The following is an 18,282-nucleotide window of genomic DNA, read 5'->3' as shown; positions in this document are numbered from 1 at the left end:
CAGGGACCTACGTTTCACTGCTCAGTTTACATGCTCAGCCCTGTGAATAGAAGGTTGGCTGTCAAATGCCTATCACCATCCTATCGCCATGAGCACAATGCTTAGGATACTCCATTGTTGTTGGTTGATAGGAAAAACAAAGGATTCCATTTCATCCAAGAAAGAAGTGGTAGGAAGGAGGGAAAGGAACAAAAAGATGTTTCTTGAAACCAAACTTTGAGCCAGTTGCTTTGTTACTGCCTTTGTTTCTGACTCTTCCTTGTGCCAGATCTAAAGGAAAGTAAGGAAGGGGTGAAGGGGGCTCGGAGGAGCAGGAATTACATCTATTTGTTTGGGGAGAGAAGTTCTGAGACCCACATAGCAGTGCTTGGGGGACGATGAGGTACCAGGAGTCAAACCCAGTTCTCCCACATGCAGAGGATGCATACTACCTCTTAGCCATCTCCCCAGTCCAAATCTTTTTTAAGAGGAAAAAAAATCAAGTGTGTGTTTGTGTACAAAGGACTGGCAAAATTGCTCCACGGTGAAGATTCCCAAAATCATCACATGAGAAAAGAGTGTTTTGTGCATCTCACAGGGGGCCCTTCAGAATGGAAGCATTTATTCTTCACTTATTGGGGGGATTTTGGTGGAGTGCTATAAACCCTGCAGTGTCTACAGGAACCACATAGCAGTGCAGAAACAGAGCAATTCATAACATTGGAAACACAAAATTGATACCTGTCAACTTGTTTATACATCATTAATTCATTAGCTCAGAGAGACTAGAAACAGAGTCAGGATTTGAGCAAACATTTGGGGTAGTTACATCCACATAGAAAGGACGGCACCTTTGGTTAAAAAGCAGGATCTATAAAGTTATCTTAGTCTTCCAACTGCTCAGCCAGTGCAGCTAAAAGCCAGCCACCATCAGCCACACGCGCGAGCGAGCCAGCATGCTGCCCACTGCAGAGGGCGCCCAGATGCTCCTTCCTGCCACTACTACCCTATTCCACAGCCAGCCGTGTTTGTATTAAAAAAAAAAAAATGAGAGAGTTAGAGCACTGTGGGAAGGATCCCAGGGCTCACCACTTTCGCTGTAGAATCATACATTTGTCCTTTAGAAGAAAAACACAAATTTACTTATGTATGAGGACAATTAGGACTATTTTTTAAAGTCATGTGGGAAAGAAAACGGGGCTACAATTTAATTTTAATTATAAAGTAAATCCCTCCGTGTAAATGATAGTGTCTTTGCATTTCTAAAATAGGTCACAGAGGTGTTTATGTGTTTGCTTTATTGAAAATTTGGGGTGGGGGTAGTGTGGACGAAAATTTAAAAATCTGTCCATGCCTCCATATTTGCTAGAAATAAATGATAAGAGACTGGAACATGAAATGCATAGAAAAGCAATTAAAATAGAAGTTGAAATGGAACTACAAACATTTTGATCAAGATTGGATCGTTTCCCCATTTCCAAGATTTGTCCTTTTAAGGGCCACACCTTGAATCTTTTTGCGAGTGTTCTTAAAACTACACGAAAAAGCACAACTTAAAATATCTAGATATTCTTTAAAAAGTAATTTCTTGATGACTACTGAGGAAGTGATTATTCTTCTATCATTTCTACACCAATTTTGCATGCTTAGACTTCTCTTTTAATCGTGTTTTTGTGCCTGAAAAGTTATCAAGACCAGCTCTCTGCTGCATTTGCATTGTTATTAGAAACACACACACGTACACCACACACACACACACACACACATACAAACACATTCGGAGCTTAATGTGAGGCTAGTACAGAAACAGAGAGATTAGACACAAAGAAATGTAAACAGCTCTCACATGCGAGGAAACTAGGTTACAAGAATCCCAGCACCAGGCATTCACCAGTCACCATGGAAAACAGGAAGTGAGATGCATAGCAACCACAAGCCAAAAAGCAGGAAAGCGCATACCTTTAGCTTGGAATGAAAATCACGAGATTTCCTTCTGGCAAGAACCTGAATGTGACTAGACACCTGCAGGGTAGGGGAAGGGAGGAAAACAAAGGAAAAGCCTGTAACCATGGAGATGAAAAGCCCCCTACAACTGGGCAAGCCAGACGTACCTTAATGGCGGCTTGAATTTCTCGAACTTTCTTTCTTGCTAAGACCTGTATATGACTAGACACCTACATTGTTCGGGTTTATGAAGGGAAACAAAACAAAACAAAACAAAACAAAAAAAGGAAATCAAATATAAAATCGCTACTCCTTGGGAAGGTTTTATTTTTTTGGGGGGGGGGATAAGGGGTAGGGGGAGGTTATTTGCATCTCAACAAAGCTCTGCAGTTAGGAATACACAGATCCAGCCAGACCAAGCCCCCAGCGCTGCTCTAAGCTTTCAGACTGGGTCACCACTGCAGTGACTGGATTCTGGAAGAAAGTTCAGGCTACTCACATAACTGTCACATGGAAGGAACCAGGGGCCCAGGATGAGAAGGGGGAAAAGGGGATTGTTTTCTTTGTAAAATTGAAAAAGGTGGGGGTAGAGGTAAATGAAAATATTTATCGCTTCCCAGTATCAGGAGGGAAAATCCCTTTCTTTCGCACAATTTAGAAGAGACTCTCCATAAATTAGCACATTCTGCAGTCTCAAAAAGCTGAAGCTGTTGGTTGTATTCCGATCTCATTAAGAGCTCTGGATTCTGTAGCAAATGTTAAAATAATACTGACATGTAAATTAGATCTCAAAGAGAAAATGGAAAGACCCAGTTAGCAGAGTGGGATTTCTCCCCCTTATAAATATCGTTAATCCTTCCACTCTTTTGGGTATTGACTGGGTGCCAAGTAGATTTGCATATTATTACAAAGCAAAAAAGTGTGAATACAGCCAGCCAGCCAGCCTGTTAAAAATCTGGGTTGAAAACCATGCAGGTTTGCTGAACAGCACATTCTCATTGGAGAGGTATCACCAAGGGCTGCCTGAAACATCCCCAGGATGCCTGGGTGTGGAAATCACGCCAAGGCCCATTTCGAAAACAAATGATTCTACTGGGCAAACAAATTTGCATCTCTTTCAGTGAGGCTTGGTTAAATTTAGAAGCATCCCCCAGTGAAGGGGTCAGGCACATGACCAGAACTCATAGGCAGCCCCCCACACACAGCCAGGTCCACTTTCAGTACACTGGGAATCACATCTGACACCTCTTTCAGAAATTTAGGAACTCCATTAAGAAGTTCAAGGACTCAGCCTGTGAAGCCATGACTTCACTTCAAACACTCTTAGCAGTTCTAGAAGCAGAATCTGTGAGAGTAGAAATTTTCTCTCTCTTTTTTTGTCTTTGCATTTATTTCCATTCTTTTTACAATTTTTTTTTTTTTTTTGCAATTTTCCCCCCTCAAAAGTACAGAGTAGCAAGAACTCCCCCATTCTTCCCCTTCACCTTCCATTAGGTTCCTTCATTTACTGATTTTCACCTAGAGTTTGCTCTTAGGTGACTGACTCCATGGCAGGCCACTGTTGGGATGGGGGTAGAGGCTAACATTCACCCCACAGACAGTGTGGGTGTAGGTAGGGCTGGGAAGGGGGACCCTGCTACCCTTGCTGCTGACTCAGCTGCCAGGCTCCTGAAAGAAGGGGGCATATGGAGCAGGCCTGGGGAAAACTCTCCCCATCATAAACACTCAGAAAACAACTCCTCACTGAGCAGAGCTGGAATCTGTCGAGTAAGCTTAACAAGACCACAGCTGAACATGTCTTGGGGATGCTTATAAGGTTTTAAAATCTATGCCAGATCAATCAGCATAGGTCAATCTAAAAAAATGATGGACTTCTTTTTCCTGTTAACAACTCATCTGTGAGATTTGATCTTATTTTACTTTTTATCTTTTTCTAGTTTTCAAAGACAGCATTTCTCATACATTCAAGTTTTTAACTGGGCCAGAGATGTGAGCTGCTTTCTATCAGAAAGAATAAGGAGATGAGAGCCCTGACAAGGCAGAGCAACTCACACAGCTCAGTATTTCAGCAACTTACTTTAGTCAGCAGCTTCTGACAAAAGGCCCTTGCTAGAGAGCAAGGGGTCCTTAAATGCACATCATTTGGTATCAAATTCAGGCCAATACTCAAGGCTACTTGTGTTACTTTTTCCATCGAAATGATGACTAAGCATGTATATTGGTCCCGGATTTTATAATGTGCAAAGGCTCAAAATGTCATGACTTGCAAATATCTTTTGCACCTGCAGTCGTCGTAACATTTGCAGGTGCACAGTTTGGGAAGCCATATTTTCAAATACGATTAATAAAGGAACAGTGCAGTAGACTGTTCTGAGCAGGGCAACTTCACCCTGTGTGCTGAAGCAGAATCCAAAACCACACAGTACAGGGTCACTGAACTGTTGAACAGTGAGGTTGAGCCAGTGTGAGACACCTGCACATTAACGTCCTTACAGGGAAGGCAAAAGGGGGGGCTCCTGGGAGCCAAAGCACAAACAGCCACTGCAGCCAATGCCTCGTGGGCCATTTGCTGACATGCATGACTTTCTAGGGAAGCGGTTTTACCTGTTTTCTGGTCCTCGTCTTCCCTGTCCTGAGTTTGATGTATCTGGCTATCAATTCATTCCTACCTGAAAGAAAGAAGAATTTACAGTAAGTTGGCTGACTTTTTAATAAGACAACAACAAGCCTGTGAAAACTAAAAGTAGAATACAAATTTTTTCTTTCAGTTGTAGCTTATGTTTATAATGTTCAAAAAATAAAACTATAATTCCTTACAAAAATATTGACAAGGAGGGACATTAGGATTAAAAACATTTAGTTTCCTAAAGTTTGATCAGCATTGGTTGGTCATTCAAAAAGAAAAATTCAAGAAAGGATTATTGGGGAGTATACAAAGTCCTGGTTCTATTCTAATCTCATTTTTTCAAGTTCATTCCTCCTTATCCAGGCATTTATCTGTGGTAACAGCAGAATCATAGGCACAAGTTAATAAACTGCTGTGGCCACCAAAACCATATAAGGCTAAGAAGCTAACATTATAAAACGAGATGGCTGTAGTTACTAACCATATACAATTTTGTGTCCGAGTGGCGGGCAGGGGGAGAAAATGGTTAAAGGCATTTTAAAACAGATAACCTAACTTAAAAAAATTACAACAGGTCAGAGTGATAGTACAGTGGTAGAGTGCTTGCCTTGTATACGACTGATAAAGGTTCATTTCATGGCATCCCATATAATCCCCTGAGCACTGCTTAGAATAATTAATTCCTGAGTGCAGAGACAGGAGTAACTCCTGAGCATCGCCAGGTATGACACCCATGAAAAAAAGTAAAATCACCAAAAAACAAAACAAAACAAAAAATAAATATAACGGGAAAATTTACTTCTGATGCTAAGAGCAGGAATATTAACATGCCATTAAGGAGGTGCAATATAGTGTGCCTACAATCATATCTAGATTGCTCATTACACACACACACACACACACACACACACACACACACACACACAACCAGTGTTCAATGCTTTACTTTCTTAACATACCACATAACTGAAGGGGCAAGAGTCTGTGTTCCCCCAAAGTCTCCCCAGCACTCAGCAAGGCATAGGAAGAAACAACACTGCTTCCTGGTTTCCTGAGATGTGGCCTAACCATGTCCCTTCACCCTGCATTCCGGGTTGAGTAAAGAGCCGGAAGCGTGAATGAGAACCAGTGCTAGAGTGGTGTGGGGATCTTACGGAAATCTTGCTTCAAAAGTTCTAAAAACTTTGCTGCATCATATGGCTGCCTATCAGCCTATGTCTTCTACCAGTCTGTGTATATAATGTATGGATAGGAGCCAGAGCCATCCAACAGTGGGTAGATGTTTGCCTTGTAAATGGCCAACACAGGTTCAATCACCAGCCTCCCATATGGTCTCCTGAGCCTGCCAGGAGTGATTTCTGAGTGCAGAGCCAGAAGTAACCCAAGTACCACTGGGGTGGCCCAAAACAACAACAATGACAACAGACTAGTGTGATTACTCTGTAAATACTGTGAAAACTCTGAATCCACCCATTTGCCACTGGTCAGCCAAGGAACTATGGAATCTTGAGGCTATGAAGCATGAGTCACCTACTTCTACCCTTTAACATCTATACGTTTTTTAAAATGGAAATAGAAATTTTTGAAATGGAAAAAAATTTGTTTGTTTGTTTGTTTGTTTTTTTAATACTGAGTTTTGAACCCAGGGCATTATCCCCAAAAAGCAAATGCTCTACTTCTGGGCTACATTTTTGGCCTTCTGCAATTTAAAACACATTTAGAAATTAAGAAACAAAAACAAAAACCCTATGTATTTGAGACTTCATGAACTTTCATCCCCAGAGTTTCCTCTCAACAAGAACAAGACTAGCACAGGACCGCCTGTCAAATAATTGACAGCTCTCAGTCCTTCTGCAGCTGGGCCAAAGCTCAACCTCCCCTGCTCCTTTGTTATCTACAACAAACTCTGGAACAGTCCCACATCCATCCTGGGGCCATCCTTTGTCTACTTTCCTTTCAGAGCTTGCAGCCCAGAACTGCAGTATGCTACTATGACAGGCCCATCAAAGAATGCTTCTATCCCTTCCCTCAAACTAAAAATTCTAGCTCTGCTAATGTCTAACACTGCATTTCATTGTAGGCAACACAATAAACTGTCAATTTATATCAGCTTGAACTTTAGGACATTATCATTTAAGTATATAAGTTCATCCCTATTCTCAAGGCTTTTCACCTACAGCTCAGGTTTCTAGATCTCAACTAAGAACCTCATATGTATTTTAATTGCATGCTCTTCTATTAAAAGCAGCCTATGTTGTTAGCCTGTCAGATTCTTCTTCTATCTTAATTCTGTGACTGAAGTCACCTACCAACCAAAGAAAGGGAGCCTCAAAATTCCATTTTTGAGAACTGCTTCTCTATGCATTCTCTTTCAAACTTTTGAGAACTACCAATATCCCCTGTAGTGTCCTCGGGTCTACTTATCCGTCTATCAGATGGTTGTACAGATTTTGCAATTTGTTTCAAAGGCTTGCTGACAGCAGAGCCCAGCTAGGAGTGCCTAATTACCAGAAGCCAGTCCTAAATGGCACTGTCTGCCGAGAAGCCAAGCATCCTCCAGCTCGGAGCCTCACTGTGCAACCCATCCAGAGCTGCCTGAGTAGCCAAGTCTGGGGGTTGGGAGTGGGGTGCAAGTGGGGAGGGAGACAACAAAAAGATCAGACCTCTGTGCTGCATGAACTTTTATCTGAACCTGGCCCAGATGGCAAAATGTCTTCTGACCATTCTTCATTACTTTCAGTGAGATCAGATAGAATAATTTGATGTATGTTATAAGACCAATGCAACAGAAATTTTTATTTGATAAAATACTATGGAATCTATGCAAATGGAATTCCTTGAAATTATATACTGTTGAGCACGCACATTTTGATCAAAGTATTTCTAAAATTTACTTCTAGAAGAGGCCCTCATTGAGTACTTTTATTTCCTGAAAATGACACTGAAAACTAGACACATCCCAATGTTAGAATATAAGGAGAAGACTATGTTCTTCTTTTATATCATGTCTGAAGACACAAAGAATCCTTAACTTGAAGTTTCTAGAATTTCTACTTACTTCACCATTAGGCATATGACTGATCACAATTTTATATTTAAATTCAAAAAACACTAAGCATCTATCATGCCCTAAACACACTGTTAATCACCTTATCTCATATAAAATGTTCAAAGTGACCTAATAGTGGCTTGTGAAGATGACATCTCATTTAGATTTACGTGATTTTAAAAAGGTGCCTTGCTTTATTTTTATCATTAAAAATTAAGCGCTGAGTTTTTCCTTAAGTTTTAACTTTTCTACAATAGCAATTAAGTTGTACTAGCAATTTAAGTTACAACATTTCTACAGTACCACAAATCATTCAATTTGCATCATAATCCTCCAGTATACCAGTCTTTAACCAAGGATGAGAATTTCAGTGGCATAATTACTCATATAACTATGTAACCCCTGGATCTCCCTCCAGGCCACACAGCAGTCTTGTTGTAGAGAAATGGTTAGAATGGTTGGGGTTAAACCCTCATCTCATTTCACTAATGCATTCTCGCCCTCCCTCCACCCCCGCCGCCCCAAACCGCCTCACAAAATTGTGTGACACAATAAATCTTACTTATAAAACTGAATCCACAAAAATTAACTTTAAAGCTAGTTAGGACATTCCTAAAGGAACCCTAAAATAACTTTATTTGTAATCTTAATGTAATCCTACAATTAATTATATGGAAACCACCTCTTTTGTGTCTTATATGACACCTGAGGTGCATCTGGGATACATAGAAAAAGCTAGCCTGACTATCAGGAACCCATTGTATTAAAAAAAAAAAAAAAAAAAAAGAGTAAATCAACTGCACAGGTCAAATGATAACAACTTCCATAAAAGAGGATTCCATAACATGCCTTGGAAATAGGTCTCTGAAAATTCAGGAAGTCTAGAAAGTCCTCTCAGAGAACAGAATATAAACGCAGTCTTTAGAGACAGATTAAAATTTCTCCAGCATTTCCTTGTGAAAATTCTCTCCCACAGAAAGGTTCTTTAGAGAACTAACCAGACAGTGAACACTGTGTCCTCCCCACCCAGATTCCACAGTTCCCTTTCTCTGAACTTCAGCGTGCCTTTCTATCTAGCCAACTACCAGAAACCTTAATTTGTGATTGCTATTGTTGCATTTCAAAGAAGGACAGACATAACAACACAACTCCCAAAAGTTTGCCATGTGCCTCTCATTCACTAGAAGAAGATTGTTTTGGTGGCAAAAGGAAGGGAGTTGGTTGAAAACCATTCTAGAGAAAGAAAATGCTTAAATTCATATGCAAGAGGCTGGAGAGATAATACAATTTGCCTTGCACAAGGCTAACGTGGGTTCAGTGCCTAGCACCCCATACGATTCTTCCGCTCTATATTCCCACCCCATCCAATCTGCCAGGAGTTATCTCTGAAAGCAGAGACAGAAATAAGTCCCGAGCTCACTTAGATATAGCCTGAAAACAAAAACAAAAGAATAAAAAACCATATGCAGAAACTGAAACTCAATCATAAATAAATAAATAAATAAATAAATAAATAAATAAATAAATAAATAAATAAATAAAGCTGAGTATACTGGCCCTCTAGTCCCTTCAACCACAGTATACTATTTTCAAGTCCAGGGGTCTTAGGTACCCCCACTCAGCATCCAGATTATATAGTCAAGACTCATCTCCATGCTCTTTTTTAAACACTTGCAATAACTTATGGAACTGGTGACCTAGTGGCACATTTCTTCACCCTGTGCCACTATACCACAGTTTCTTTGTACCAGGAATCTGTCCTTAGAAATGCCCACTCCCCACTTCTATTGATTGCTGATTCTGCAGCTGAGGTTGCCTGGCTTTCCCTGGAGGCAGAGATGGCAGCAATGACAGACCTGCTCTTTTTAAGAATGGGATCCTCAACAGACATGCAATCCAGTTTTCATTTTGCCTTTCCTCTCTGTCCTAAATAGCCTGACAGAGTTGAGAGGAAGCCCCTCAAAGACTTCTCCACATGATGAAGAAATTTCCAGCTAAAATAGAGGCTCTGGCAGAAAAGCATAACGTCTGCACTGCACTTGCCTTACCCAGACAGAAGACTGGTTAACACTATTGTGGGCTGTGTGTGTAATGGGATGTGGCCTCAAGGTCATGTTTGAGGCAGAGCAAATGCCCAGTCTGTGGCTAGAAATTGTAGTCCAGCAACACTAGGCTTCAACAATGTAAGAGCCAATTGGTGACTGAATGGGATCAGTGAGCCACAAAGATAGAAGTAACAAACAAAATTCCTTCCCTGTCTGAAGCCAGGTTTGGGACTCTAAGACCAGGCCTTGGAAAGTTGAACTGCTTGGCAGCTCTAGGTCAGATACCCTTAGGAAACCTCTGCTGAGTCTTTCTTTGCTGGTATCGCCGGCAAAGTTTAGATCCTTTTACCATGTTACAAGAATGAGAACCAAAAGGAAAACTGAAACGTCCATCTCTTCATTGCAAGACCAAGGTCATATTAAATAAGACAGCAAGGCTATAGCTACAAAACTAGGCTCTTCCATATCACTTCACAAGTCCTACATGATCCACTGTACTAATAGTCTATAAAAAGATTCTTTATTACCCCCCCTTTGAGCATAGTCACTTATATGCAAATCACTTCTATGGCCTATACTATCCATGTCCATTTCTAGAAGCATGCCTAGACTTTATCCACATTTCTTTATGAGTCCTCCATCGACGGGAGATCACCCCATTCCGGAAATACCCACAATCTCTTTGTCATTAGTTTATTTGCTCTTGCTGCTTTGCATATTCTCTGTCATTCAGACACATATTGTGGACCTAACCAGATAGAGCATGAAGTCGCTGAAACAGGAAACTGTGGCATTCACTTTTCCTCAGTCTTTTTTTCTCAGGCATCTCACAATGCACTTTCAGTGAGTAACTTTTTAGGGACAGATGAAGGACTCCTATTTATCCTACCAGTCCATTTTGAGGTTGAAGCATTTGCATAAATGAAAAAAAAAGCCTAGAAGAAAAAGCCAAGAAAGATGCCCCCAAAGGTGGACACACAGCAGGATCTTCTCTCCATCACCAGTTAGGCTCACATAGGCAGAGAAGCTACCAACAACTTTCTCAAATGAAACTATGAGATAGAATTTAAATATTTTATAATTATTGCACTGATATTAAAAATAATTCTCAGAAATGAGAGATAGAGAGAGAATGCTGCAGGAACCCTATGTCACACACCAAAGTGTTATGAATAGGAGCATTTCATGCCCCAATCCTTGGGAAAATCCAGGAATTTTGTATCTATACTTACTACCAGAGGCAGTAGAGTCTTCACTGCCTACTAAGAGGAGTGAATAATTCTACACTGTTCCCAAAGACCCAGCAACTCTGGAAAAGAACGGAGATTCACAAAAGCTGGCCAATTCACAGCCAGTCAGACATTGGACCACACTGAGTGAGGGTTGACTGGCAATATGCTGGCACTACAGAATCAATAAAATGCATCTTTACCTTTTAGGAGCATTGTATTATCTGCAAAGGTCTGTTACCTAAGAACATGGGGTCAAGCCATCCACTCTTCCCAATACCCTCTTCCATGGCACATGTCACAGCTGCCACTTCCCAATAATCTGAAGGACGCATGACAAGATTTGCTTCTGGACTTAACATTCGTGGAAGTACTAGTTATATATTTTATTCATTAAGGCCATGCCAGGAATAGAGCAGATTCTCAGTGAGTGTATGTAGAGTGGATAAGTTAATGAGATGGATGGAGTCTGGAGTGGAAGAGGCATATAGAGTTAATTTCAAAGGTTCAGCAAGTTTCAAGAAAAAGAGCATTTAAACTAGACCCAGAGTGTTGCCAACGAGGAAATTTAGATACCAGTGTCATGGTTAATCTCAAATATAAATCATTGACCAAAAGCTAGCACCAATGTGGAAAATCACCAGAAAAAAAAAAGGCAGCTTGTTCTGGATTGTCAGGGCTGGTACTGCATGTTCTTGATCTTAAAAGTTTACTGAACAAACTGATGGCCTTCAGGAGGTGAACAGTGGCAAGACCCTGAAACAGCCGTTGTCTGCATTTGACCACAGGCTTGTAAGGATCAGTTTTAGAAGAATAGACAGCAGCTATAGTAACCTCTAGTTAGATGTGAATTATTCCTTGCATCTTTTCAAATGCATGGCCTAAATCCAGCTTCCCCTTCTAGGAGTTCCTATCTCAAAGGCTGATGATAATATTATCAAATAATGGCCTATAAATGTGTTCCCCTTCATCTTAGTAGGACAACTCAGACAATGCATGTTTGCATTAGACTACAGAGTCAAAAAGAAATGAATCATTAAAATGATCTAATGCTAAGAGTTCAATGCGCCTCCTGTACGTTGGTTACACATTTTTGTGATTATGTCTAGAAAGAAAATAAATGTGAATGAAGCAAGTTTTTCTAATGGCTCGTACTCTATGAAATAATAAAGAGGCAAGGAACCTTTTAATCCACTGATGAGTAATTTAACCACCCTTAATACTTTATGCCTCCAGTTGTTCCTCTTTCTAATCCACCCTATATAGTTACCTAAAACCAGTTCTGCATCAGTCACTCTATTGCTTCGAAAGCTTCCATGGCCCCCAAGTGCTTATATTCCAAAGGTCAAACTGATTGAACATGCTATTTGCTGTCCTACCATCTGGATCTAATTTTTTAGTTTCACGACTTAACCACCAACATTAATTCCACCACCACCCCCCGCCCTCCACTCCCACCCCATCACCTTAATCCATTTTATGACCATCAAAATGCATAACAGATCTGAGCCATCCAGATCTTAAGACTTAGGGCAGTCTAAGGTTTTGCTCACAGTTGCAATTCCCTTAAGCCTACCTATCAACACCTACCTGGGGCCAGCTCATTTGGGTTAAAGAGAGTCACCTACATAGAATCCCACCTGAAACATAAATCACTGGGCATGGGCCATGTGGAGAGGAGTCAGTTAGGGATTCAGGTGCCTGGAACTCCCCCACTGACCAGAAGTAATAAAAATGATAATATTCCAAAGCACACAATAATAAAAACATGAGTCAAAAATAAGTTCTTTGGTGGGAGGGTAGTTTGCCTTGCTCCGGCACCCACACTGTAGCTCTGCACTCACACAAGGCTCACCCTCAGCATTCCCATAAAGCACCCGTGTGGCTTCATAAAGGAGGATCCATAACTTTTGCATCTTTGCATCCCACATATTCAGGGTGTAGGTGGTATTTTAATGGAACATAAGCTGGTTGCTCTCAATGGTGAGTCAAATGGATACCTTGCCGAGAATTTTTCAGGTCTTTAGCCTCAAAGCTTCCTGCCATTCCTTTTGAAGGCATTCACATCTGGGTCTGTTACTTTCCTACCTTTTTAAGTTTCTAAGCAATGTAAGAAACAATATAATCCTTAGTCCAGTGCATAATTCTAAATAGCCCATTTCTGAAGTGGTCTTTATTTGAAATACAAGGCACTTCGTGGAGTTGCCCAAGCTATCCTAATATTTTTCCATACTTCTAAGTCTCTGTGCAACCATTTGTCCTCAAGTCTTCTTTCCCTTCTCCTCTGGCTACAAACTCTTATTCATCCCTGCAAGTCCTGAAGTCTTTTGGGAGCCTTCCAAACTAAGTTTCTTATTTTTCTCCTCTACACTGCCATGTTCCAGGAACATACCACAGCAGCTCTGGTGCTGCAGTGACTGGGCCTCTCAGAGGACAGATTTGCTCTACTCCAATTCCAGGTCTAGTACCCATTCAGAAGAATAACTAATGTTACCTAAAAAAAATCCCTCTCCTAACCTTCATCCTGCAAACAGATGAGCCTTCTATTTTTAGAGAACAAAAATCAAGAAAAGTGATCTTGAAAAGAATGCTGGAAACTGGCATGCACTGCCAGCATCACCTGAAATCTACAGGCCCTTCTACAGTGACAGCAATTTCAGTGATAAGTCGCACAATTTCCCAGGCTTTCATTCTGCTCTCTCAGCTTGGCATCAGTGTGACCTGTATACTTTTTTGCCTCCCTGCCCTCTTGGCCCACATAGACCTCCAAATGCTACAGTAATATGGACCTGGTCCAAAGAAAAGCTAATCTCAACATTAACTAGGAAAGTTCTGTTAATAAAAAACTTTGCAGAGAACACTCTGTTTGTTTATTAATTATTTGGCCTTGGAGAAGTGTGAAACCCACACATTCAATGTGTTGAAAACACACAAACACACACACACACACACACACAGACACACACACACACAAAACTGCTATTTTTTAATGGAGAATCTATCCTGGTGGCTGTGCAGCTGCACGCCTGCTTTTTGACTCAAATATATGATTGCCTAGATGTTTTGGGGAAGTTGAACTTGTACTTATTAGCTATGTGAACATGGAGGCACTTGCTTCTCTGTACCTGTATTTTCTCATCTGTGAAAAGATGGAATCAAGGTGGGTGGTGGCTTGCACCAGCAATAACAAACACAGAGGATTTAAAGGGATCCTTTAAACTGTTAAGTAATGGCGCAGCACTTGATGTCTATGTTTTTACTGCTTGAACAGATAATGGAAGGGACCAATAGGAGTTTAAAAGGCTTTCTGCCCAGGACACCAACCAGATGGCATCTACTTTCAGTGCTATTGAAATTGAGCATCTTTTCCATCCTACACTGAAAACGTTCTCAAAATCTTTGCATCACTCTGAATTTTCCAAATGATATGGTCATAAAAATGTTTTCAAGTAAAAGGACCACTTTACTGTGATATCATAACACTCAAGCTACTTACATGCTACAATAATCTTTTAATTTAGAATAGATTCTTCAATGAATAAAATGGCAGGAATTACATTTATCCCAAGGCCAAATAGTGGACCAAAATTCTTATAATTTGTGGCATATTGTGAAATTATTTTCTGAGTAGGCTGAAAGCATTATATTTAATAGTTTACTCCCCACTGGATTTTAAGAATTTAGTTCTGACTATAAAAATGCATCTTTCACTAGAAAAAGCAAGCATCAACTTATATAACTACTACAGCAGTAGTTAAGGTCAATTATAAAAGCTTTCAATAAAAATTGATGCTCACATGACACTGCCAGCTGTTTAAAAAAAAAACCAAGCACACATGAGAGAGAAAAGAGAGAGAGACTAGAGAGAGCAAATATTTAAGACCATGTTTCTCAAAGTGGGAGATATTGCAAGGGACACTGAAATGATGTGAGTGGGTAGAAAAGGTCTCTGGGCAACTAAAGAGTGCTTTCAGTTCATTTGCCTAATGAAGGTAAATTTTCAAGTAGGATCTAAGTGATATTTTTTCTGAAGATAGGGGTGTGTGTGTCTAAATAAGTTTAGGAACCTCTAGGCACTTAGAAATTCCTTAATGATACCATGAAACTGGACAGGAGAAATAATATAAGTGAGTAAACACTTGCCTTTCATGATAACTACCCTGATCTGATTTCTGATCCCATATATGGTTGGTCCCCTGAGAACTGCCATTAGTGAAACTTGAGTATAGAGCCAGGAATGGACCCCAATCCTTACCACCTCCAGTACTACTGCTATAAAAATCACCATCATCACCATCACTGAAGATGATGTTTTTGAAATGCACTTACACTGAAGCAACTGATATTTGGAGGCTAAGTTAAAATGGAGTGTTGTGTGAGAGGTAGAAACCAAGTAAGATGTCAAAGAAAATTAGAAAAAATAATACGCCAATCACCTACCCTCATCAGCACTGTGCCTCTATACTCACTTATTTAACCATCACACTCACATTACTTCCATTTTAAAAGTGCTGAGCCTATGGGCCGGAGAGATAGCATGGAGGTAGGCATTTGCCTTGCATGCAGAAAGATGGTGGTTCAAATCCTGACATCCCACATGGTCCCCCAAGCCTGCCAGGAGCAATTTCTGAGCGTAGAGCCAGGAGTAACCCCTGAGAGCTGCTGGGTGTGACCCAAAAACCAAATAAATAAATAAATAAATAAATAAATAAATAAATAAATAAATAAATAAAAGTGCTGAACCTAACCCTAAGGAATAAAGAAATTCAGGAACTTGTCCAAGTTCCTACATAAACAAGTGTTGGAGGGAGCTAAAGCCAGTTTGTCCTTCAAATTTTACTATAACTTCAGACTACTTACATCAAAAACGGTCTCAATGGGGAAAAAAAAAGGCAACCTCTTATTAGACTAATACTAGCTTCCCAATAAAAATATAATGTAAAGAGGAAAACAGCACCCCATAAATTGGACTAAATTGTATATGAACTATTTAGAGGGGTGTAGAGTGCTGGCAATGTAATCCATGTCAAACACCTGTGAGGCAAATGCCCTTCCATAGTTTACATCCCCGGCCCCAAACATTTCAATAGTCCTCCATTCGCCAATTGGAATACAGAAGAAAGCCTCAACATATATTCAAGGCCTTTGTATCTAGCCCTGATATACTTCATGGCTCTGATCAATAATATTATCTTGAGTATTTCTCACATAATGGCATTGGACTAGGCACCATAGAGAATTCAGGTAGAAATAATACATGTTCTCTGTCCTTAGCAACTGAAAGCTTTGAAGGAGAAATGAGAAAAGGAATTAAAAGGGTAAAAGGAAGAAGCATAACCTCAGAAGAGTCTAAGAAAAAGGCTTGAAATGGTTGTAATATTGTCCTGTCACAAAATCAGGAGAAGTAAATAGTGACAATATACAAGCCAATAGTCAAGCATTGACCTATGAAATGGACTTTCTATTCTAGCTGGAAATCAAAACAACTAAACAGATGTCATCTTTCCACTGAAATTCAGATTCTGAGATTTTTATTCTCCTAACCCCCAGATTTCACAAGTAACATGCAAACTATACTTTCCATTAAAAATAACTTAAATGTCATACACAAATTTTTATTTATTTTGCCTTTTCTCCTATCCAATGTCTCACACTGCCACATCATGTTGTATACCTTTCCTTGTATGGATGATCTGCCCCTTTTCTCTTCCTGCCATCAAAATTCCACTCCTGTCTTTAGAACACTTTTTCTGAGTTGTCAAGACCCAATTAAAATGATGTTTCCCTGAGGCCGGAGGGATAGCATGGAGGTAAGGTGTTTGCCTTGCATGCAGAAGGTCTGTGGTTTGAATCTCGGAATCCCATATGGTCCCCCAAGCCTGCCAGGAGCAATTTCTGAGTGTAGAGCCAGGAGAAACCCCTGAGCGATGCCGGGTGTGACCCAAAAACCAAAACCAAAAACAAGACAATAAAATGGTGCTTTCCAACTCCTTGGCAATTATATGCTCTGCCCATCAGTTTATTATACTTTATTGCACATATCCAGCACAGTGGTCACCAGAACATAGACCCACATTCTTCAATGTACATGTGTCTTCAAAGATAAGCTTGCGTGCTCATCCTTTATTATTATTTTTTTTTTTAACAAATTTTGAGCCTCTTGAAGGCAGGACATATATCCTACTCCCAAAGCTACTCCACCAGACACCCAACATTTTACTAACAACAATCTCCAGGGGTCTCAAACTCAATTTACTTGGGGGCCGCAGGAGGCAAAGTCGGGGTGATCCTTGAGTGCAAAGTCAGTAGTAAGCCTTGAACATTGGGGGGTGTGACCCAAACAACTATAACAAAACAAAACAAAAAAAAGATTCCTCTAGGGCAGGGGGGCCTACAGAGGGCCGCAAATGGTCCGAGGGCCTCGAGTTTGAGACCCCTGACAGTGAGAGTACAACTGCTGATTTTGCCCTTTTTTGTAAGAAAAATATCTTTTTTTTTTTTTTTTGTGGTTTTTGGGTCACACCCGGCAGTGCTCAGGGATTATTCCTGGATCCAGGCTCAGAAATTGTTCCTAGCAGGCACGGGGGACCATATGGGACGCCGGGATTCGAACCGATGACCTCCTGCACGAAAGGCAAATGCCTTACCTCCATGCTATCTCTCCGGCCCCTAAGAAAAATATCTTAACTGACATTGTGGTTCATAGGAGGTGGGGACTGATCATTTCTTTTGAAAAAGAAGGGAGAGAGGAACAGAGAAGGAATTGGTAGAAAAGGCACTGTATTATCAGAATACAACAGGGTTCATGCCTTCAAGGAATTCAGAGACCAGCTGAATGGTCACAGAATGCAGCAATACCTGTATACCTCCCTTTACTTAAGCACCCCAGAATGGAAGCAGTAACCACGGTCAAAAATGAAAAGAAGGAAAGAATAGAAAAAGGAAAACCTTTCTTCGAAGTCAAAATTGAGAAGGAAAGTGAATAGAAAACGGAAAACCATTCTTCGAAGTTAATTCAGTCTACTTTGCTTTTAATTATTGTGCTCTTGGTCAATCTTCATACATTTCAGGTTTAGCATTTTGCCTCAATCTACCACCCATACGAGGATAATATTCAGAAATTAATTGAAAAAAAATTTTTTCTAAGAAACATCTCAACTTCTCTCCTGGTAGACTACATAAGAATGATCTGGTACAATGTAGAGAAACTAGTTAACTAGCCACCATATATATATATATTTGATTTTTGGGTCACATCCAACAGTGCTCAGGGGTTACTCCTGGCTCTACACTCAGAAATCACTCCTGGCAGGCTTGGGGGACCAGGTGGGATGCCAGGATTCGAACCACCATCCTTTAGCATGCAAGGCAAACGCCCTACCTCCATGCTATCTCTCCAGCCCCAAGCCA

General features: G+C 40.5%; 1 protein-coding gene across 1 annotated transcript in view; it reads right to left on the bottom strand.

Moving 5' to 3' along the window:
* The window catches only part of TEAD1 (TEA domain transcription factor 1), a 285,280-nt gene that overhangs the window by 61,467 nt on the left and 205,531 nt on the right, over nt 1-18,282 (bottom strand). Inside the window, exons 3-4 of the mRNA XM_049781082.1 lie at nt 4,528-4,592; nt 1,939-2,001 (exon numbers count right to left, since the gene is read on the bottom strand). Coding sequence (XP_049637039.1) covers nt 1,939-2,001; nt 4,528-4,592 — 128 coding nt within the window. The remainder of the gene's footprint in view (nt 1-1,938; nt 2,002-4,527; nt 4,593-18,282) is intronic.

The sequence above is a fragment of the Suncus etruscus genome, chromosome 9 (assembly GCF_024139225.1).
Source record: "Suncus etruscus isolate mSunEtr1 chromosome 9, mSunEtr1.pri.cur, whole genome shotgun sequence".
Lineage (NCBI taxonomy): Eukaryota > Metazoa > Chordata > Mammalia > Eulipotyphla > Soricidae > Suncus > Suncus etruscus.
This window is presented reverse-complemented; position numbering and strand designations above follow the sequence as displayed.